We start from the raw sequence: 24285 nt of genomic DNA, 5'->3' as shown, positions 1-24285 counted from the left end.
GAGTTAAAAATAATGACGCAAGTCAGTGTGTTAAGGGGAGAAACCGACGCACACACCATTTTTCCACTCATCTCCTCCTCTGCGGCCCTCTGCGGAGATTTTCCACTCCAAACCAGGTACTTTGTGCTTGAAAGAGACTGTGGGGCTCATTTTGAGCCCGGCGGGCGGCAGGCGCCGCCCGCCGGGCGGAAACCGCCAAAAGACCGCACCGCGGTCAATAGACCGCAGGGGTCATTTTGACTTTCCCGCTGGGCCGGCGGGCGATCGCCAGAAGATCACCCGCCGGCCCAGCGGGAAAGCCCCTGCAACGAGGAAGCCGGCTCTGAATGGAGCCGGCGGAGTTGCAGGGGTGCGATGGGTGCAGTGGCACCCGTCGCGATTTTCACTGTCTGCATAGCAGACAGTGAAAATCTTTGTGGGGCCCTGTTAGGGGGCCCCTGCACTGCCCATGCCAGTGGCATGGGCAGTGCAGGGGCCCCCAGGGGCCCCACAACACCCGTTCCCGCCATCCTGTTCCTGGCGGTAAGAACCGCCAGAAACAGGGTGGCGGGAAGGGGGTCGGAATCCCCATGGCGGTGCTGCTTGCAGCGCCGCCGTGGAGGATTCCCTGGGCCAGGGGAAAACCGGCGGGAGACCGCTGGTTCCCCTTTTCTGACCGCGGCTTTACTGGCGCGGTCAGAATAGCCCTGGAAGCACCGCCAGCCTGTTGGTGGTGCTTCCGTGGTCCCCGGCCCTGGCGGTCCATGACCCCCTTTGTTTGCTTTTTAAATACTTAAGACTTTATATCACTTTTTCAGTGATATCTTTACAAATTCATATTGCATCTTTTATCGTTTTGACCTGCAAATATCCAGATAAATATTATATATTTTTCTAAACACTGTGTGGTGTATTTTTGTGGTGCTATATTGTGTTATGGTATGATTTATTGCACAAATACTTTACACATTGCCTTCTAAGTTAAGCCTGACTGCTCAGTGCCAAGCTACCAGAGGGTGGGCACAGGATAATTTGGATTGTGTGTGACTTACCCCGACTAGAGTGAGGTTCCTTGCTTGGACAGGGGGTAACCTGACTGCCAACCAAAGACCCCATTTCTAACAGTTGATAGCTCTTGACATCCAGTCAGTGCCATTGACCATTGCCCAAAAGGCCCTGGAATTAGCTAGTTTTGAATGAAAAATAAGTTTTGACCAGAAATTCTTTGCCTCCTTACATTCTAACCATATGTGGGATTTGTAGTTTTTTTCTTAAATGTTTTATTGCCTCACACCTGGTTTTTGTAATGTTTTGATTTTTTTGATCTTTCTGAGCTCATTCCTCAGCCTCCTTCTCAGCTTTAAAATGTTTTCTGACAGACTCAGAGATCCTTGTAACTCTCATGTCGGTGCTGGTCAAAGTGTAGAACTAAAGGAAGACAATGTAGATAAAAAAGATAGACCACACTTCCACTGCTGACTCAAAAGCTTTAAGTTAATGGAACCAAGGCTACCAAAGTCTACCAGAACTGAGGTATATCTTGCAACATTCAGATTCAATTATTTATGCTGATATGAGTAATCACTTTGAAGGGTGGTTTCGATTTTGAACTTCCTCAGCTGTGACCACAAAGAAAGAGTCACAATAGTATAGTCTATTGTGGAACCCACCTGTGCACTGTAATAAGTGTACCCTGGTGGCATATTGTCTATCGTCCTGCCGTTAAGAACCCTCATACCCAGGTGCTGTAACGCACCAACCAGTTCCCTGCCCATGCCATCCAATTGCTTCCAAAGTTGAGAGGCCTGTGGCAAAACTGACCATAAAGCATTTTCCGTGGCCAGCTGCTCATTATTGTCGCGAGTTTAAATTGAATTTGTATTAAAATCACCTGTCACCAAAATATCCCATGGTGGGTGGGCATAGCTTATTTCTGAAATATCATGCAATAATTTCCTAAAAAGTAGAACTTTCCACGCCTTCCGTGGATGGGCGTAAACATTAAATATAACAAGAGGGGTTGCTTGGCAGTTGTCACCAAAATTGAGCTTGATGGACTGCAGAACGTCAGTTGAAAACGGTAGTTGCTCTGTGGTTGCACATAGCGCAGTCGAAACATAAGTTGCTAGGTCTCCACTCAGTCTGCCAGATCTATTTGGTTTCATGACACTAATGTGATGTAACATAACCCCCTAGGTGAGTTGGGTCAATTAGCCATGTTTCTCGCAATATGATCAATTTGTAGCTGCCATTGAAAGCTAATGAGAAGCCATCTGTGATAATGTTTTTAGCCCCAGCAACATTCCAGGACAGAATGTTTACAGCCTTCTGCTGTCCTACATTTACTGCATTGTGATTTTAGAGTCAGATGTTCCTTGCCGCATTTAAGGTAGATGCTACCCACCTCCAATCTACATAGGGGTCATCTGATGATTGCGAGCCTGTAGTCACTGGACTGCTGGCATGTTGGAGCCCGTGAACAGGCTTCAGCATACGTTCCTTCTTCTCTTGCTGCCTTATCCAGGGTTCAATTGCTTGTGGTTCCTGGGAGGATAAATGCCCCTGGAGAGCACGTGGGTCGTTTGCTATCTTTGGAGCAGTAGCCAATTGGGGAAATGGATATTGCGGTTTGGGTGGTTTTGAGAGAGCTATACCCCATGATTCGAACTGTTTAGCATCCAAGATCAATGCAGACATCGCCCATGATCTCCAGGTGGCGAGTTTTTGTTCTGGACCCGAGTGGTCACAGATTGGAAGAAATGTCACCAATATTAAATCTGTGGAGTCTATATTCTGAAGCAGTGGTAGTACAATATGCTGAGATTCCCAACTGTTTAGAGGTTCATTATTTTGTTGAGGCTGGGAGGAATCTTACATCAACAATAAGTTTTGCCAAGAATTTGGTTTCTTGCTGCTCCCCGCAAGAGGCTGTAGCGGAACGGCAAACTAAACCGGTTTGGGGGTGAGCAATGATGAATATCCGCTGGAGTGATTTGTGAATTTTGAACCTTAGTTGATGCAAATCCCTGCTCATTATTAATTGTAACTATGCACAGAGGGTAATTAGACTTTAAAGATGGACCATTTATTTTGGGCCTAGATTGGATGGTCTGATTAGTATGACATATACATTTTGAACAAGCCGACAAAGTGTTGTCTTGTTGTACAGACTTTATTTGTGCTAGGCCACGGTGTTCCTTTGATTATGGCTTATTTTCCCTGCATTTCACCCAATTTAACATCCGCACATTCTGCTGTAATTAACAGAGTTTTTTTTTTTTGAGAGGCCAGCATTGAATGTGCTGGGACAGCCTGATCCCGGATCCACTTTTGGAGAGCCCTGTATAGATTGTACCGGTCTGGGGAACGGCTCCTCTGACATTTAGGCTGGGTTACTGCTGCAGTCAGAGATCGCCCCTGCTTCTCAGGCTTTTTTAATGAAGTTAGTCTCTGAAACTGGCAGAGAGTAGGAGGCTGTGATTCTGCTATCCTTTGTACTGCAATTTTTGAGTGGGAGGAGCTCCGCAGCTGTTCACTATAACAACCGCGCTCATTATCTGTCTGGGGGTGCGTAGAGATAATATTGAGTCCAATTATGTCCATTTGTTGGCCCCCACGTGGTTCCAGTTGTGGTGATGCTGCTATGCTGCTGCGTTATGCTACTGTGTTGCTGAGCACACTACTGCCTCGCTGCGTGACTATTGTGTGATTACAGATAGTTATTGTCAGCTGTTATAAATAACTGATAGTCACTGTTGGTCCCTGGTTGATTATTGGTGATTTTTAGGCAGCATAGCATGTTAATCGCTATTAATCACTTCTCAGGCAGCATTGGATGTTCCCCACACAACGTTGTAGTGCCTTCCCCTCTTCTTGCACTCTGCTCTTCTTGCTCACCGCGTTCCTCCACAGTGACTGCAGTTCCTGCAGAGGACCGACCTTAGTGACTTCAGTGGGCTTCTATGGGCTCCGGACGAGCTTCAACTCCCGACTTCAGCCCCCGCAGCTTTGTGCTTCAGCTCAATATCATGCTATGACTGGCCACACTGCCCCCCCTCACCACGTGGCAGGTGGCGGCAGAAAGCAGGTGGTGGGCGCGACAGGCGACAGACTTCAGGCCACCAGAAGAACAGAAAGAGCAGAGGCAGCGCCAGCCCCCGTGGACTCGCTTCCAGATTCTGCAAGACCGTAGAGCCCCCCCTTGCTGCTCCTCACTGCCCCAAACTCGCAGCCTCCTAGCCTCACGCCAGAACTTAGCGGCCAAATTCAGCAAGATTGCGGCGCTCCCTTGCCTTGATTCCAGACACCTCCTCCGCATCCGTGTCTCACTGTTCAGGTCTGATCTGAAGCTGATAGTCCCACAACACTATCAATGGGAGTGACAAGAGTTCCCACCTGGATGTCAGCCATAGTGACATCTGCATCAAAGGTTAATCCTGGGCTCCCAGCTCTACTCGTTGATTCCCTTATCAGCTCCATAGCCTTCCTGAGATGTGTTCAAGCCCGTTCTATGTGATCTTTCACTGAATCAAAGAGCACCTTTTGAGGTGTACATGGGGAGTCTCTCTCTCTCTCCCTTCCCCTGTGTATCCCATCCAGCTCACAGGAATGAAGCAATAACCAAATCTGTTGGGGGGAGAGGGATTCCTCTATACCTCCTTGTGTTTTCACCAGGCAGGCCTGGGCTTCCCAAAATGGAACCCAGGGTCCTCCGTGTAATGTACTATTACAGGCACACTTGCACTCAAGTGTATGTACACAGTACACACACTAACCAGTACTTTTACCTCCATGCATTGTGCCAACCTAGGTACACATACACCCAGCACATATTCACTCTGCCAGCACTCACATTCACCATGCGCACACTGCACAAGACATCTTATAGAGACTTCGAGCCGCAGATTCTTTACCTTTGAATTCTCCTCTGGCATCAGACTGAATCAGGAAGATTTTTCATGAGCAGTACCCATGCTCGCCAGTAGGTAGCATTGGTTGACTGCTCAGCAGCATCCGTGCTGGAAATGACATCCCCTTCACCTATGTAGGGCGCTACCTCTGCTTGTTGACGTCAGTTATTTTCTTTCCGTGCCAGTCAGCACTGATCCGAGAGAAGAGCCACCCCTCCTTCTGTTTTTAACAAGCCTTTTTTCAACTTTTTGTCAACGTTTTTTGAGGATACCCATCTGGTGTGTCGAGGAGATGTCATCAAGGAAGACCTGTTTTAAACCCTGTGCCGTCTGTCATTGTGCCATGCCGGTGATGAACCCACACCTTGTGTGTCTATGGTGTCTGGAGCGTGACCATGATTCCAATTTCTGCTTCGAATGATGGGCCATAGTGCTGAAGGCTTCGAGGGTGCAGTCCCTAAAGCTGCTGGAGGCCCTGCAGGCGATTCAACATCATGCAACTCCATGAAAGTCTTGTCCTGGTTGAGAGGAAGGTCCCAATAGTGTTTGAGGATTCTCTTCGTCCTATCCAAAATCATAAGAACACTTGAGTAAGAGGCACAAAAAACACAAGAAGTCGAAGCATTCTTTGACTTGTCCTTGTCTGTCATGGTGGTGGAACATCAGCATTCGTGGCATGGTTCTTCGGAACCTATGCCTGGGCCAACTCTGCCCCTCCAACTTTCCGGGAGGCGGAGCGACCCTGGCTCAACTTAAGGAGTTTTATGAAGCCATGCGTCTCATTTTTAAACAGACAAACTCCTCCAGTGGGCCCCTTCTGGCTCTGCGGCGGCAGCTCTGACTCCAGCTTCGATGGTCCTGACACTGATGGTCCCAGTGCCATCTGGCCCACTGCCACCGCCAGCCCCATTCTGATCCCTGAATCTTACATGGAGTCAGAGCTAAGTCGACCAACACCCCCAGGACCCTCTGTCCTAGGTTGTTGCCTCAGCCTTATTCTGAAGCGCTAGGTCTTGGGGGAGAATGGGAGGGGTCACTGTACGCTTTAGAAAACCAGTCTGAGGTACAAGGTATGGACTGGTGTGAGGAACAGGGTGATGCCAGCATTCTTCCTCCCCACTACCATGGATACGGAGGAGGGAGCTACTTATGCTATGGCGGTCCGGAGGGCGGCTGAGGTCTTTGATCTTCAGTTGCCCTTGGTGGTAGTCAAGACCAACATCTTGACAGAGGTGCTGCCTCTGGGAACTTCCTCTTCTGAACCTCTCCAACCGTTCAAACAAACTCTCACCACTGTCCTTCTGGGGACCTAGTCCAAACCCAGCACAGCAGCTGCAGTGAAAAGGATGATTGTCCACCACCATGCCCAGTTCCAGGGGACCCAAACCTCCTCACCCAACACCCTACCCCGGAGAACTTGGTGGTTCAAGCTTCTACTTCCCATGGCACGTTCCCCGACAGACCCTTCGACAAGGAAACCAAGAGGCTGCAAAGTTTGGGTAAGAAAATATTTTCTTCCACCAGCCTTGCATTGTGGTTAGTGAACACTATATGCTTATTGGGCCGCTATCCCCACTAACTATGGAAAATGGTTGAGCAAATGCTGCCACAGGTCCCAGAGGAGGCCTGGGCCATTCCCTCCTAAGCAGTCAGACGGAAGAGACACACCGAAGTTCACTATATTCTGTGGTTTGGACATGACCGACTCATTGAGCAGAGCGGTTTCAATGACGATGGCACTCAGTCACCATGCTAGGCTGAGAATATCTGTTTTTCCTGGGGATATCTAGGCTTCCCTCACAGACATGCTCTCTACTCGCACGCATCTCGTCAGAGACCAGGCAAACTCGGTGCTGGAGCAGTTTAAAGGCTCATGGGCTACGGCCAAGTCCCTGGGCCTCTTAGCTGCCCCACATCATCCCCAGTCTGCCTTTTTCTCCTTTCTTGGTTATGAAAGGGGCTTCCAACCCTTTCCCAGCCACTGGGCCATGCAAGCTTCCCAGTCTCTGCGTGGACCAGGGCATAGTTCCTACCGATCCCAGGGGTCGAGTAGCCAGCGGTCTGGTCCAACCATCACCCCCTGGGAGCTGCAGCCTCCACACCTTACTAATATTGCCCTTTTAGATAATGGGCTTTCAGGTGCTGGCAGAATCGGCCATCATTTCCACCACTGGTTGTCTATAACATCGGACAGGGGGGTTTCTACAGATCGTTCGAATCTGCTACTCCATCCCCTTCGAAACCAGCCCTCCCTTCATGCCTCCATCTTATGACCAGCTGATGGAAGATAATTTTTCCTTGCTCCACAAGGAAGTCATGGCTCTTTTGTCCAAAGGAGCCATAGAGGGAGTTCTGGTGCCAGAAGTAGACTGTGGTTGCTATTGCTGCTAGTTTCTGGTCCCCAAAAAGGATAAGGGTCTTCGTCTTATCCTAGATCTCCGAACCTTCAGCTATAAAAAGGAGCAGTTCAGGATGCTCACATTGGCTCAGGGCTTGTCTGCCCTGGACCCAGGAGACTGGATGGTAACGTTGGACTTGCAGGATGCTGATTTTCACATCACTGTCCTGCCTGCCCATAGGTGCTACCTGCAGTTTACGGTAGGCCACAAGGACTTTCAGTTCACCTTGCTCCCTTTAGGCCTTACCTGCACCCGTTGGGTGTTCAACAAGCTGATGGGGTAGTTGCAGCTCATCTGCGGAGATCAGGGATGCAGCTCTTCCCTTTTCTCAATGACTGGCTGTTGAAGGCGGGTCACCCCAGGTTGTTGTCTGACATCTCCAGTCTCAGGAAACCAGAATCACTGGGTTGAAATAAGGAGCCATGCAAGGTTATTATGAACTCGGGTACATACTCATAGGAGCCTGAGTCACTACACCCACATATGATCTGGCCGGACACTAAATGACCAAGCTATGCAAAGATCAACGTTCATGAAGGGATGCACGATGTATCGCACCAACGTTGCTACTTCCTGATGTTAGGGCTCGAAAACATTGCAAGGAAATGAATCGGGTCAGGTAAACAACTCCACTGCTTTGCTTGCATGTAGGCAATAATGCCCTCTGGGGATTGTTCCCCTTCCTGAAGAATGAACAGCGGGGCTTCAAATGAAAAAAAAGCTGTGAACTGAAGGTGGGTCACTTCCACCAGCTCACTGTCATTGTTGTGTTCCACAAGAACAAAACTGTACACAATTAGAAGTTGCAGTAGTATCTATGAGTTTATTTAAAGAAAAAGAGCCCAACCGTAGGTGCGTCCATACTCATGCAGCATCCTCTTCAACCCGTTAGGTTCCAAACTTTGAGTAGAAGTCGAACCAGAGAACTGAAGTATGCTCGTGTGCACACACTTAAACAAACAAAAAAAAACATGATATTGAGGCTTCTGATAACAGTAAGAATACATAGTTGACAAAACATATGAAAAGTAATAAAGTAACAAAAGAAATCTTATCCTTAGATACAACAAGAGGCCACTAAAAATCTGACTACATCTGAAAGATATTGAGAGTATTTGGTACAAAATGATATATTCAACTTGCACCTCGCACATCTATGTGACGAAAATCCCTTTGTATGCAGTTTGGAAACTCGCTATCTAAAACTCGCCTTCGTGCAATAGAAGAGGCATACGGTGCTCATAATATGCTTTCCTTGTTGCTTGATGGTCCATCCACCTCTACGTTTTTTAAAATGTTGTATCAGGTTGACAGAAGTGGGGAAAAAGGAGTTGCACAGCGCAGTTATGGTCTCCTCACTTTTTGTGTTTAAACTACCTCAGTAGGGCATATTGAAACAATATTTGACACCCTGTATTCATGGGGTGCCTCAAGATTTCTTTAGGATGTTTGAAAGAATATCATGTAAGTCAATGACATCATTCAAGTGGAATTCCTCCATTAATTTATTCATGAAATCCAACAAAATGCATTGGATGCGTTCATTTGATTTCAATTTGTAAAAACTGCATTATTCATCTGCAAAACAGCTTCACAGGAATTGCTTCATCAAGTTCGCATATATGAAACCAACTAAGGTTTTGTACAAATGTGGAACATTACAGAACAAATGTATTCATTACTCACAATAGCCATCTCAGAAAGGCATAAAAAGCTCAGTTCTATCATTCCCTGTTATAACGAAAAAGGAAAACATTAATATTTAAGAAAATAAATAATTTCAATAAGATGATGGACACTTACACCACCATTGATGACATGATTAATTATACTGAAGGCCAAAGAAAGATCGTGAAAGCTTTGTGTTGTAATGGGGCCCCACGCTGTGTCGACTCCATTATATCCCTTCTCATATAATAACTACCTACAATGTAATACAAAGTATAAACCTAAATGTTCAAGTCTGTGGTTTAGTATTGATAAATGTGAAAGTATGATGAATGCTAGCTGGTTACTGCATATTGGTTAGTTATATAACGTGCATGTGCCAAACAAATCTGTACGCCAAAACCAGCATTTTAGTTTTTACACTCTCGAGTGATCAAACCATTAAAAGAATATCATAGTCGTCAGTCCTCCTTTACGGCCCGGATATTTAATGATTACGTACGCCTGTGTATCCGTTGTGTTTCCCCACTTATTCATCGTATTATTGTCGGTACAGATAGCAGACTATACTGGTGGCTTCCCAATCAAAATTGTGTCTTTCCTATTAAACCTATTATTTTGAATGAGAAAACGACTTTATAACATCCAAAATTAATATATAATTGCAACCAGTACTCGAATATGTAAGGACACACACTTTTTATTGTTGTGAGCATCATTCGAAGCATATGATATCTTTTGTATGATATTTACAAGAGATGCAGTCGTGAAAAAGTGCACTCCAAGTGAAAAGGACACCATACAAAAGACAAAGAAACTCAAATCAATCAAAGAATCACTGGTATTTCTTTAATCATTGGTGTATCTACACAAAACAACCTCCACATGGAATTTAAACACATGTATTCATAGAGCAAATCTCTTAATTTAAGTAGTGAAAAGTAAGTTTCAGTGCACATGCTGGCACCTGCCTATTAGAGACCAATGTGACATTTTTCTGCTACTTGGCCGTTATTGATTGCTTGTCTGTAGTATGACTGTCCCTCTTTCACGAGCGGCAGCTGAGATACTTTTTATTTGGTTAAGAAAATAATATTTTACTTAATATATATATTTTTTCATTCTATCAGGTATGTTGGACTCGGGAAGTATGCTTGTGATTGAGTCCACTACATGCGGTGAAAACAAGACCTTTATTCCAAACTCTGCCCATAACCAATACCAAATACTCCAAAGTGATGACAGGCGCACTTTCTACACTGATGGTAAAAAGGCAATTAAAAGAATTGGGAATCGTCTATATCTTCAGAAATACCATTTAGTGAAGAAGCGCTTTCCTTGTACCTATTGTGGGAAGAGTTTCATTCAGAAGTCCTATCTTCTTCGTCACCAGAGAACCCATACTGGTGAGAAGCCCTTTTCTTGCACTGAATGTACGAAGAGTTTTACTCAGTTGTCAATTCTTCAGCGTCACCAGAGAAGTCACACGGGTGAGAAACCCTTTCTGTGCACTGAATGTGGGAAAACCTTTTCTCAACAGGCAGGACTTAAACGTCACCAGAAAATACACATGGACGAGACTGAGAAACCCTTTCCCTGTTTTGAATGTGGAAAGTGCTTTGTGTACAAGTCAGATTTTCAGCGTCACCAAAGAATCCATGCTAAGAAGAGCTTTGTGTATAAATTAGAATTTCAACAAGACCACAGAATTCAAATTGGTGAGAAGCCCTTTCCCTGCACTGAATGTGGGAAGAGCTTCACTCACCAAGGAACACTTAAACGCCACCTGAAAATCCACAGCGGTGACATTGAGAAACACTTTTCCTGCAATGAGTGTGGGAAGGGCTTTGTGTACAAGTCAGATTTTGAACGTCACCAGAGAATTCACACAGGTGAGAAGCCCTTTATTTGCCCCGAGTGTGGAAAACGCTTTACTCGAAGATCAGTTCTTCGAAGTCACCAGAGATCCCATAATGAAGCCACTTTCATGCAATCATTGTGAAAAGAGTTTTAATCAGCGTGCAAATTTTCAAATCACCAGATAATCCACACAGGTGAGAAACAATTTTCATGCATTGAATGTGCGAAGAGTTTTGTGTATGCGACAGACCCTCAACATCATCGGAGAGTTCACATGGATGAGAAGCCATATTCTTGCACTTAGTATAAGACGAGCTTGATGAATAAGTGATCTTTACTGTCACCAGACGTTCCACACGGGTGAGAAGCCATTTCCGTACACAAAAAGCAAAAAGAGATTTGTTAAAAAGAAGCTTCTATGACAGCATATTGTCAACATTGGATTGGGACCCTAAAAGCCAAGATAGTTTCACAAAATACATCTTCAACATGACAAAGGAAATCTCACGAGGACAGGATCTTTTAAACAGATAATCAAATTCAAATGAGAATTTACATGGGTTGACAGCTTAATTCTCGCACTAATGATGGGAAAATATTTTTACAATATTGCTAGAGAATGTCCCAAGGAGGTTACAGCTCTCTCAGAGCACTGCTGTAAAAAGAGATTTCTAAAGCACGCAAAATACTGCACTCAAGTATATTCTTTCTGTGCAATAGGTGAGAAAAAAGCTTTATTCAAAGTTCATGTGCTCTACCATAGAGCAACTCAGACAAGCATGACACCATTTTGCTGCACTGTTAGTGTGAGAGTTACACTGGTTACTTCCCATACATAGATCTCCATTGTGTGTTTTTGGCTCTTTTTATTTTTTCTTCTTTGTAGCCCTAGTTTGACCATCAACTGGCTGTCATCAATCATGTCACGTGGCCCCCTCACTTTTAATGAAAGAGACACCACTTGAGGATGGAGTCACATTCTGCCAAATTGTTTGCTTGTTCTTACATTGGATCAAAAGCTAAACATATGTGCGAGTGACTCTATATGAAACAGGTATAGGCAAAAGGCAGCGGAGTGCTGTAAAGTGTGAAAGGCAAATACTTAGAGTGATTGGAGGAACAGCGGGGTTCTGCGAACGGAAGTGGACTGTTACAGCATCATGGTGTAGTGTTTTTAAGAGGTATGTCTTCAGCTGTATCCGAAATGTTACTAGGAACGGGGCAACAGGCCTTGAGAAATCTATGCACTCACTCGCTATGGTGATGCAGATTTGATCAGGGCACACTATTTTTAGGGCCTACTGGCTCAGTCTGGCTAGAGAGCTCTTGAAAAAGAACATGTGTTTTGAAAGTAAGTGATCATTAAAGATGCATTTAAATCTTGTCTTCCTTTTGTCACATTTGCGATGAGTTGAAAGACAGAGGTCAAATGACAGCTTATGTCTTCTTAAAAATTGCTGCTTATTTTATTCTAGAATATGGTGCTCACAAAATCCTCTAACTTTGCAGTCAGAGAAAAAAAAGTAAAATGTGCTGTCAGACAATCAAGCTGGTGTACAAGCAGTGTAAAATGAAAGACTTTAGGATGTCATTTTTTCTAACACACAGCATTTAAATAGCTTGTAAATGAACTGAACAGATATTTCGAAATATATTTCAGTAGTTAGGAAAGCATTTATTTAAAATGTTGAAATGTTGATGGAAACAAAGGTTGTAATAGGATCAAAACACATCAAAGCACTTTACTTGGAGATGTGCAAATGATGAATATTTGTGAAACTCACTTTCCACACATTTTTTGTATGTTATATAGTTTTAACAGTAAAACTGCTTGTGAGATGCAAGGTTTGTGTCTATTTCAATGGAAAACGTCTGCCTGTAAGGGACAGTGCTCACCACAACATGCTTTAGTAATATATCTATTAAAAGTGATTGTTTTTAAATATGACTAAGAGACATTCCTGGCCCCACCTTGATGACAATGCTATTAGTGAACTAAGTGGCAAGCCAGGGTCATGTATACCCTTATGTGAAGTAGATTTGTATTATACACAGAGCAAAGGTTTAGTCTATTAAATCAGAACAAAATATGTTTTTTCACATCTGGCACACTAATGGTGCTCTCATAAGTGATATTTTTTTTTAAAAAGGTGACTGAAATGAAAAAAAATCCCTAGGATCACACAATTTGAGACCAGTTTATGGGTCAAGCGCATTACAGTTAGGTCAAGTAGATTATTCAAGTCACTCGACCTGTAGGTCTAGTAACATTTTTATGATTTTTACGAGGCCTGGGGCTGTCCTGGTGGATTCGGCGATTTTGTTCCAAATCTAGTGAGTGTAAATGGAAAGGCATGTTTGTTTGTTTTTTCCATTTTTGTACTTCTTTGTCTCCAGTTCCGTGGTGTCCTGTCTGTGGGTGTGCCAAAAACCATCTCTAATAGTGAGCATATCTGGCAGATAGCTGGGGGTGCCGGTTTTGATAATTGTGCGGAGGAAGCAGCAGGTTTTTTCAGTGGTGTGGGCCAGCAAGGGAAACCAGTGGAGTTCAGTCTGTTGGGGTGATATGGTCACTCCTTACTGGACCCCTTAATTGGAGAGTTTAAAAGGCCATGGAGCAGGACGTTGCCACCATCTACGTATAGGAATACTTGGGCTTGAACAGAAGTTACCTGTCTGGGAGGAGTAGCTTCACATTCTTCAGTAGAGAGAGCTGGAACCTGCTGTGTTGCTCTTCCTGGTGATATGTTCCTTAACGACCAAGTCCATGTTTAGAGTGAATCTGAGTCACTTGGCATTAAGTCAAAGTTGGGTTTGAATCTATTCATCTCATTAAACAGCGTCTGCACTCGTTGCTGGTTGTTCTAGGCAAAATTCAGTTTTGGTTGGGTTAAACATCAGGTAGGGTCTGGATGATGTGCCAGCAGTGTTTGAGGCATTGGATGCCTAGAATGAAGGAGACTTTGTTACAGGTGTGTGTATTGGCGATTTGGATGCCATCATCGGTAAGTAGAATCTGAATGGCCTCCTTGTAGACAATGAAAATGCTCAACAAGATAGAACCCAGGGGACTCCACAGTTAAAAGGGAGGTTCTGGAGCCTGGTGGAATAAAATGGTGTTGGTTGATTAGGTTGGAGAAATGTTACCCATGCAAGATATCGAGTGTGGATGCAAATGGAATAGTCAACTGTGTTGGAGGCGGCTGAGAGATCTATCAATAGCCGGAGGAAATTGTCATCTTTATATGTTATCGGGGGGCATCATCTACAATGTGTAAGGCAGCATCCTCCATTCTGTTTTGTGATCTGATGACTAATTAATAATGTTGCAGATAATAGTTGGCAAAATGTGGTCTTGAAGTTGTGCATAGACTGCATATATGATAATCTTGCAAAAAAGGTATGAGTGATGGGTCAGTAGTTGGCAAGGTCATGAGGATTTAGTGTTTTTAAGGAGTAGAGTATCTGGCTTTCAGAGATTTTTTTGAAGACAACCTGAGCGGGTGAGACATTGACTATTTTATTAGGGGTGAGAGAACTTTGTTGAATGTAAGAAATTGTCCTCATAGGAGGTGCCTTTGAGGGACTTGAGGATGTTGCAAGGTCTGTGAGAGACAGATTTGAAGGATGACTGTTACAGGAGGCAATGTAGATCGAGGTTTAAGAGAAAGGCAGGTTTGATGTTGTCGATGTGCTGATGGATCTTGTTATTTTTACTCAGATTGATGGCAATTGTCTTTGTGTGGGATCAGAGTGTCAATAAGGGGGGGGGGTTAATGCAGTACTTGGATTTCTTGAAGACTGAACTGATTCTGTTAGTAGCATCCTACTTTGTGTTTTACTTGGTTTCTTTAATGTGAAGAACTATCTGTGGGTTTTGTAGAGGGAGCACAAAGTGTGACATGGTCAGGGATTTATTATTATTTTTTTCATTTTCTTTCCTTTCTGTAGCTGGTGCATTTCTTGTCACGTAAGTAGCGGTGGGTGAAAAATTCTGCTCCGCCAGCGGAGTTTGCAGAGTTTTACCCACTCTGCGTTCCTCTTGGAGCGCAGAGTTCCGGCAAAACTCTGCCAAGGTGGCAAATTTTTTTCCTGGGTGTGGTTCGCCAATGTTAAGTTGCCGAATGCAAGCGAGAATTTGCGTCCCCTTGCGTTTCTCTTGGAGCACAGAGTTCCAGCAAAACTCCAAGGGGGCAATTTTTTTTCCTGCGTGTGGCTCGCCAATGTGAACTTGCCGAAATGCAAGCGAGAATTTGTGTCCTCTTGTGTGATTGTCGGGTGCTAGAACGCTTCCCGGCGAGATTTCTCAACCTGGGTGGTTGGGCCAGGTTGTGACCTTTCACATTGAGAAAGCTGCCCCTCGAGTAGAAAATCTACTCATGCAGAAGAAAGCAGCAGCGCCCTTTGTCATGCCGCATGGTGCTAGAAGTCAGCGCAAGCGGCACAGTGTGCCTAATCTCGCCCACTTGTGGGACTCTGCCGAATCTCACTGAGTTGTTTTGTAACTCCATGGAATTCCGCGGTGTGAAACTGCGTTCCGCCCTGGCCTGCAAGCAAGGTCTTTCAAGTACTGAGGTACTGAAAGGTTTAGGTTGCACTTGCATGTTTAGGTTGGAGCATGAATGTTCATATTGCTTTTCAGGAATGTTTTGAAGTATTTTAGAAGGGTGTCATCTTATGACGTGGGAGCAGCAGGATAACAGAGAACTTTGACCTTAGAGAAGTCTCTGAAGGATCTGAAGGGATTTTTGAAATCATAGGAATTTGGCTCCATCAAATTGCCACTTCAATTGATTGTGGACTTTGCTGGTGGATTCATTTGATTGTCAACTTTGCTGGATGTTTTTGTGCCTGCGGTACTCTGTCATTCACGTTTTTGATTAGTCCCTATAGATTGCATGAGTTCTTTCCGTAGCCCTATGCAGATCATAGTTCAGTGAAGATCACATGAGCTTGTTGGACAGTCCTGTGTAGATCACTTGAGCTCTTTGGACAGACAGATCACAATTCCATTTCTGCATAGTCACGAGTAGATCATGTGAACTCTCTTGAAGGTCCCAGGTAAAACACATGAGCTCTTTCAATAGCCTCATGTAGATCACATGGACTCTTTCTGTAGTCCCAAGTAGTTCTTGTGAGCCCTTTTGGTAGTTCCAGGTAGGTCACATTGTGATCTTTAGTTTTACATGCTATTCTGTTTGAAGGAGTGCTAGGACCTTGCAGGGTAAGTTAGTTGTAAGTTTCAGAGTAAATTTGAAGTTGTTACCCTACAAATATATTTAATTGTGCCATGAACCAAACTACTCCTATATTCTTTACATTTTGGGCTTAGATTAGTACTTGCTTCATGGCTCGTGCCCATCTTCTCTTTTACCCTCCATTTGTGGAAGTTCAGTTTTTGGTTCCATTGACGCAGAGGAGAAATCGCTCTTCCAGTGCTAAATGTTGGTTAAGCGTTCTGTGATGGTAGCTTTGTCTCAACTTCCTTTAAGATACTAGACAGGACAACACACATTAAATGGATTTGTGGCCATTTTGGATACGGTAATGGTGCATTATCTAGTTTTGGTGCCTGAATGGTGGTAAATGAATCAACCCAGTGTTATCTTCATATAAAGTGAAAACTGATAAACGGGATGTGGCACAAGAGGCTGTCCTGAAAGTGGTTTTTACGATTGTCTAATGTGGTTGCACCTTTAATGTTGCTTCATAGCTGGGGATGGCTTATGTCACGGTTATGATTGTGCTTGTCCCATGAACTTGTGGGTTTCACTATGGACATGTTCTCATATCCATCTTAAGTGGGTGATTGTAAAGGATGTAATATTCAGTTGTACTTTGCACAAGTTGACTTATTTGGGGGTCACTCTCCTCATGTTGAAGGTTGGGGGCAGTTTAGCCTCCTGGAGTCTACAATGAAAGTTGGGCTTCAGGCTGAAGGGAAGTGTCCAACCATAAGTAAACTTTGATCAGAGTTCATCTCTCATTAAAACACTTCCAGGACACACAGGAATTGCTGCTGGTTGTGAAGGGCTATCATATCTGTCTAGGTTTGGATCTTATGCCCTACCCCACACGAGACGACTGGAGCGATGTATGCTTGGACCCCATTAGAAAATCTCAGGGAAACTAATTTCTTTTCATACACTTCTGCCTTTTTTTTAAATAAACAATTAAAAAATAAATATATCTCACTGGTTTTATGTAATCTCATTGGTTTTATGTAATGTCCTCCTGCCTTTCTTTCTCAGATCATTGTTTGACCCAGTAGTTGGTTTTGCAATTAAATTCTTTTTTGAAAGGCCACATTGTATACAAAACTATAGGTTTTCACCAATCACGAATCCAAGATCTATAACTGCAGAATACAGTCGAAGGTAGCATCCATACTGGGTGTAGATTTACTGTCATAACTCTATATTTACTTACCTTAACAATATTGTACAGATTGCAGTGTTGAGGTCACCATAGCTGCAGATCGATCTTTAAAATTTAATATTGTCACACCACACCTTTAGATGTAGGTTTAAATTTTAACTCTGTGTTCATTTATTGTACTATGGAGGGCATGGATTTTCTTCTTTATTTTATTTTAAGGTGACATTGATTTCTGCTTTATATAAAATGTACAAAGACTTCTAATATGAGTAATGTGTGGTGTATATATGGTATATGTTGTAATGCATCTGTTTTTATTCTGTACATCTTAAATAATTGTTCTCATATTGTAAATAAACAATCTCTTTCAGCGATGCTTTCAAATATAATAAATCACATAATGGTAGTGCGTGACTAACAAGTCTGATTTCTAGAAAACCGTGGGGAGTTACTGGGACCGGAATTGAGGATTCTGGATGATACGGTGAGATAACAGGGATTACAAGTTTCCAGATTGGAAGTAACCTGCATGACCTAGAATTACTGGGTCCTTTTGGGTGGATTTTCCCCTTGTTATGGTGACACTACACAGATAAATACTGTTTTTTCTGAGCAGGTGGTAAATATCTGTTGATGGGGGTCAGGATGTGTGGGGCGAGGGGTACAAATGGTGCGTAGGGGCCTGGGGAGCTACAATGCACATAGCAACCTCTCACTTTACCTTTCACTGGACACAGACAAAGCAAGCAGATCTTGGTCTCAGCTAGCATCTCCTTTTGCTCCCCCAACACCTCAGTACCAGCACTAGTGTCAGAAAACCCAGACACCACAACCAGCAGACCTAACCGATGCCTCCATCAGTGCCAGTGCCAGAAGCTCCTACACCTCAGCAGTGCCAGAAACCCCAGACGCCACAACCAGCAGACCTAACCGATGCTTCCACCGGTGTTAGTGCCAGCAACTCTCACACACCTTAGCACAAGTGCCAGAAACCCCAGACCCCACAACCAGCAGACCTAACTGATGCTTCCATCAGTGCCAGCAGCTCTCCCACACCTTAGCACAAGTGCCAGAAATCCCAGAGGCACCACAACCAGCAGACCTAACAGATGCCTCCATTAGTGCTAGTGTCAGCAGCTCTTCCACAACTCAACACCAGCACAAGTGCCAGAAAACTCACAGACACTACAACCAGCAGACCTAACCAATGCCTTCATCAGTGCCAGTAGCTCCTACACCTCTGCAGTGCCAGAAGAGCCACAGACACCACAACCAGCAGACCTAACCGATGCTTCCATCAGTGTTAGTGCCAGCAGCTCTCCCACACCTTAGCACAAGTGCCAGAAAACCCACAGGCACCACAACCAGCAGACCTAACAGATGCCTCCATTAGTGCTAGTGTCGGCAGCTCTCCCACACCTCAACACCAGCACAAGTGCCAGAAAACTCAGACACTACAACCAGCAGACCTAACAGATGCCTCTACCAGTGCTAGTGTCAGCAGCTCTCCCACACCTTAGCACAAGTGCCAGAAACCCCAGACACCACAACCAGCAGACCTAACTGGGGCCTCAAACCAAGGACACCACAACCAGCCTGTTTCAAATCAAATCATTAACATTTATAAAGCGCGCTACTCACCCGTGCGGGTCTCAAGGCGCTAGGGGAAAAAGGGGGGGTTATCGCTGCTCGAACAGCCAGGTCTGTTTAAACAATATACTTTGGCAATGGCCACTATGAGAGGGCTGACGTGTGTTAGTGTGAGCGTGGTCTCTGGGGATGTATAAACCTGTGTGTAAATGAATGGGATATATGTGTAGGGTGGCTGAGAGCCTGTGTTGTATGTACTTGCGGCACTTGACATGCCTTTCCACCATATGTGGCACTGTTACATGTATAACACAAACATACAACCACTTTTTTAAATGGAAGAACTCTAATGTGCAGGAAACAATTCTGCAAAATATGGAATTTTCGGCACTTTAAATTCCTCTCATTTATAAAAAATGGCTGTAATTTCAGTTATAAATATGGCAGTGTGTCTATCAGCGTCTGGGAGCAGGATGCCTGCTGTGTGCAAATGCAACACTTTGAAATACGAGAAAGTAAAACTGAAGAGTTACATTTGTTTATATACAGTCCATAAAATATTTTAAATTTTCTCCCATTTCAGAGTGTTGCATTTACAAACAGGAATTTTGCTCCCCGTGGCCTGTAGACATGATGCCTTATTTATAACAGAAAAATACAAAATACAGCCATTTGTTTAAATGGGAGGAATTTAAAGTGAAGAAAGATGCTTCAGAAAACATTAAGGTGTTTTTGCCTTGTTCGAAAGAAGAGAAAAACATTAGGAATTAATGTTTCATAGAAACAGTTTTCTTCATTTTAAATTCCTCCCATTTAATAAAAATACTATTTTTCAGTTATACATATGGCACCATCTCCACTGGCCTGGGAGTAAGATGCCTGCCCCGGGTCATAAATGTGAGTCCAACACTGCTGATTATCAGGGCCTGCTATCTGCAGCCTTATAATAATGGGAAATAAACACAGCCTTCCCTAAGCTTTAAAAGGAAAACCCAACACTTACTTATTGTAGTGTTTATTTCAAAATGAACTTAAGTCTGCAAGTTACTGGTAGCGCCTGATCGACTAGTTGGAGACACCTGCCTTAGAGTAATCCCCAGACATCAGACTGATCTGGGAAACTTTTGAGCAGTACCTCTGTGAGCTGGTAGGTGGCGTTGTTTGGCTCTGCACCCACAGAGGAAGTGACATGCATAGTGCCTATAAAGGTGCCACTCTAGCACGCCACCATCAGTTCTTTTATTTCTTCGTCAGTCAAAAAAAGATCCAGATAGAGCTACCTCCAGTCAATTTTTGACTGACTTTTTCTGACATTTTGTCAAAGCCTTTTTTGAGACTTTTTCTCCACTGTGATAGGATGCCTTCCAAAACACCAGTGAAGTTTAAGCCCTGTAGTTCCTCTCTCAGACAGATGTCTGTGACATCATCTGGTTTTCTTTTGGTGCTTGAAGCCAAACCACTACTTCAGGACTTGTGAGGACTCCTTCACAATGAACCCTGCAAAGCTCCAGACCCCAGCTGTGAGGAAGGTCTCAGGTTTGTTCTTGGAGTCATTCCAGGCAGTGATCATCATGCTCGAAGTTGCATACAAAAAGCCTAAAAAAAATCAAAGAAGTCGAACCGCTCTTTGACTCTACAGTGCTGGTTCAAATCTTTGGATGAGGCTTGGGAATTGCGTCACTCTAGGCCCCACTCCCACGTGGAACCTGCCTCTGGGTCCATGTCTCCCTGAGCTTCCTGGAGCCAGAATGACACCTGCCTAACTCTGAGAATTGTATGAGGCAATGTACCTAATTTTGGGGCGTGGTGACCCCACTGGAGCACCTTCGGCCCCATGGGTTTGGCGGGTGCTGTCAATGCATTTCCACCAGCTTGTCCACCCTGCATCAGTCGGGCCTCTCGGATCTGATTCTGGATTGGGAATGTTGCTGACATCCGCGACCGCTTCAACACCCCTACTACCTCAAACACACCAGTCTCCCCCTCTACAAACTCCAACCGCCTGACCTCCTGGACCAGCATCAACGAAGACGAGACTCGCAAGACCATGAATTCCATCCACTCCGGATCACCGTCAGACCCGTGCCCACACCACATATACAACAAAGCAGACACAACCATCGCACCACACCTACGGAGGATCATCAACATCTCCTTCGAAACAGCAAGGTTCCCGGAGAGCTGGAAACATGCCGAAATGAACGCTCTAATCAAAAAACCAAAGGCGGACCCCAAAGACCTTAAGAACTTCCGGCCCATCTCCCTGCTCCCATTCCCGGCGAAGGTCATTGAGAAAATCGTCAACACACAAATTACCCAATACCTCGAAGATAACAACATCCTCGACCCCTCCCAGTCTGGATTCAGACGGAACCACAGCACTGAGACCGCTCTCCTCGCCGCCACAGACGACATCAGAAGCCAACTCGACAATGGAGAAACATCAGCCCTCATCTCCTAGACCTGTCAGCCGCCTTCGACACAGTCTGCCACCACACTCTGAAAATCCGCCTCCACAAAGCAGGGATCCAAGAGAAAGCCCTCGACTGGACCACATCCTTCCTCTCCGGCAGAATCCAGAGAGTCCACCTCCCCCCTTTCCAATCCGAAGCCACCAACATCATCTGCGGCATACCCCAGGGCTCATCCCGCAGCTCGACGCTGTTCAACATCTACATGGCCCCCCTTGCACAAGTGGCCCGCCAACACAACCTCAACATCATCTCCTATGCCGACGACACACAACTCATCCTCTTCCTCACCAAGGACTCACGCACTGCCAAAACCAACCTCCACGAGGGCATGAAGGCCGTCGCCAACTGGATGAGAGGCAGCCGGCTGAAACTGAACTCGGACAAAACGGAGGTCCTCATCCTTGGGCCCACCCCCTCCGCCTGGGACGACTCGTGGTGGCCAGCCTCGCTGGGAACCCCACCAACACCAACTGACCACGCACGCAACCTTGGCTTCATCCTCGACTCAACCCTCTCCATGTCAAAGCAGGTCAACGCATCTCCTCCTCCTTCTACAACACCCTCCGCATGCTTCGCAGAATCTACAAATGGATCCCAACCGAAACTAGAAAAACAGTAACACAGGCCCTCGTCAGCAGCAGGCTCGACTACGGCAACGTACTCTACGCAGGCATCCCGTCCAAACACCTGCAACGCCTCCAATGCATCCAAAACGCCTCCGCCCGACTCATCCTCAACATTCCCTGCCGCAGCCACATCACCCCCCACCTGAGAGACCTGCACTAGCTCCCCGTCCACAAGAGGATCACCTTCAAACTCCTCACCCACGCACACAAAGCACTCCACAACACCGGACCAGCCTACCTTAACAACAGACTCAGCTTCTACACCCCCACCGACAACTCCGCTCTCCCAACATCGCCCTCGCCTCCATCCCCCGCATCCGACGCAAATCCTCTGGCGGCAGATCTTTCTCCTGCCTCGCCACCAAGACTTGGAATACCCTCCCGTCCAACCTAAGACAGATCCAGGACCTGCTCACCTTCAGAAGACACCTCAAGACCTGGCTCTAACAGCAGTAGCACCCCCACCCCCCTTTTTTTTTTTCTTTCCCCAGGGCCTTGAGACCCCCACGTGTATGTAGTGTGCTTTATAAATTGATTGATTGATTGATCACAAAACTGCAACCTTCCCTGGAGGCCAGTCCAGTGATGTTGCTCCCACCGCCACCGAGGCCCCAATCATACCCGACTCAGATATGGAGCTGGATTATCGTCACCTGATGTTGGCTCTAGCACCAGCCAGAACTCAACCTTCCAGGTCAGAGCCAGTGCTTCCTTTTTTCAACAGGCTTGTAGAGGAGCATAATAAAGGAGGATTTGAGGATCCTTGTGGTTACTTTAGCAACACAAAAGGATGATGGATGGGGTATTGGAACGGCGCAGCAAAAAGGCTTGTGGCACTGTACTGCACCAAAACTTAGTAATTGATGGCCTGAGTCTATAAGCTATACTGGTCATCATACCTGTTGACTGCAGAGATGGACGGATGTATGGCCTCTGTTCTTCAAAAACCCTCTGAAAAGAAAACATTTTGAACACTTCTCTTTTCTGAGCATGAAGGGGGGGAAGGGAAATGGAAAGAGAATTCAGGAGCCAGTCTGGCTATAGAGGCACTGATTGTATATCTTCCTGCCTTTCACCTGAGTAAGGGAAGTAAATATGCTTTAGTATCTGATTAAGCATACTACTGGTACTTTCCACAAGAAGATGTTCTCACTATCGAGCTTCTTAGTATTTCTTGTCTCTCCTTGAAATAGTAATGAATATCTTTCTGATTATCAGTATTTATTCAAAAAATGTAAACAACAACTGTGTAAAAGATGGTATTCTGCCTTCTACATTGTAATTCTGTCTAGGTATACTTCCTAGTGCGAAAATCATCTCAAGTTTCAAAGATGCACAGTCAACATGTCTTTTTCGACACTGTCAGAGAATAAACATTGCAAAAAAACTAATCTTATAGTCCATACAAATGCATTTCTATTCTCATAAGCACCTATAGCAAAACAGATATGTATGAATCCTTCATGACTCCACAAACGCTGAATGAAGAATCCATCTCCTGGTAAGCATTCATTGGGACTTGCCCCCAAAAACAAGTCAACAGGTGTCTTCTGAGAGCTTAGAAACTATGAATAGATCCCCAATCTCCAGCACTGACATACAGTCTCTGATTCAAAAATGAAGTGATAGTGCTGCTAACAACCAGCATCCCGCACAAATTCAGCACCCTAAACACGGTCCAAATCACTATTTGATTTGCACACTATTTCTCCAGATAGCAAGGAATTTGCGTACCACTCACTTCCACACAAGTCGTCTTCCAGGACAGATTACCTCTTTATCCCTGTCGCAGATGCAGATGTAAGACGTCTGGATGATGCTCATAACATCCCACATGCCTTGACAGACCACGCTGCAGTGCAGACCTGCAATAAACGGCACTGGTCCTGATTGAGTGCCCAGTGGCTCCTTGATGCTGATCTGCTGCAACAGACAATGGAACAGTCATATCGTCCATACTCTGGGAGGCACTTAAAACAGTTCTGTGGGGACAAGCCATAACCTACCAATCTGGGACTAAGAGGAAGAAGGACAAGAAACTCCCTGACCTGAAGAATAATATCTGTGAGTTGGAGAAGGAACAAGTAAACCCTCCCATTGTGGCAGTGCAGCCATCGTGAACTGTTGAGGATCTCACTTAGACTCAAATTTTTGATTCCACCACACAAACACATGTAGTAATGCAAAATAAAATATACCAATTAGGGGACAAGGCAGGCAAGATATTATATTGCCTTGCCAGTAGGGACCTGGTGCTCAGATATGTGTCTAATCTCACCTCTAGGGACCTGGTGCTCAGATATGTGTCTAATCTCACCTCTAGGGACCTGGTGCTCAGATATGTGTCTAATCTCACCTCTAGGGACCTGGTGCTCAGATATGTGTCTAATCTCACCTCTAC

At 45.0% G+C, this 24285-nt stretch overlaps 1 protein-coding gene across 3 annotated transcripts in view; it reads left to right on the top strand.

Moving 5' to 3' along the window:
• The window catches only part of LOC138287353 (gastrula zinc finger protein XlCGF26.1-like), an 86255-nt gene extending 68655 nt beyond the window's left edge, over positions 1-17600 (top strand). For all 3 annotated transcript variants that reach the window (XM_069227721.1, XM_069227720.1, XM_069227722.1), the window contains one exon: positions 10087-17600. In XM_069227721.1, coding sequence (XP_069083822.1) covers positions 10087-10958 — 872 coding nt within the window. In that variant the 3' untranslated portion in view covers positions 10959-17600. The remainder of the gene's footprint in view (positions 1-10086) is intronic.
• Positions 17601-24285: the final 6685 nt, after the last annotated feature.

Source organism: Pleurodeles waltl, chromosome 4_1 (genome assembly GCF_031143425.1).
Source record: "Pleurodeles waltl isolate 20211129_DDA chromosome 4_1, aPleWal1.hap1.20221129, whole genome shotgun sequence".
Lineage (NCBI taxonomy): Eukaryota > Metazoa > Chordata > Amphibia > Caudata > Salamandridae > Pleurodeles > Pleurodeles waltl.
This window is presented reverse-complemented; position numbering and strand designations above follow the sequence as displayed.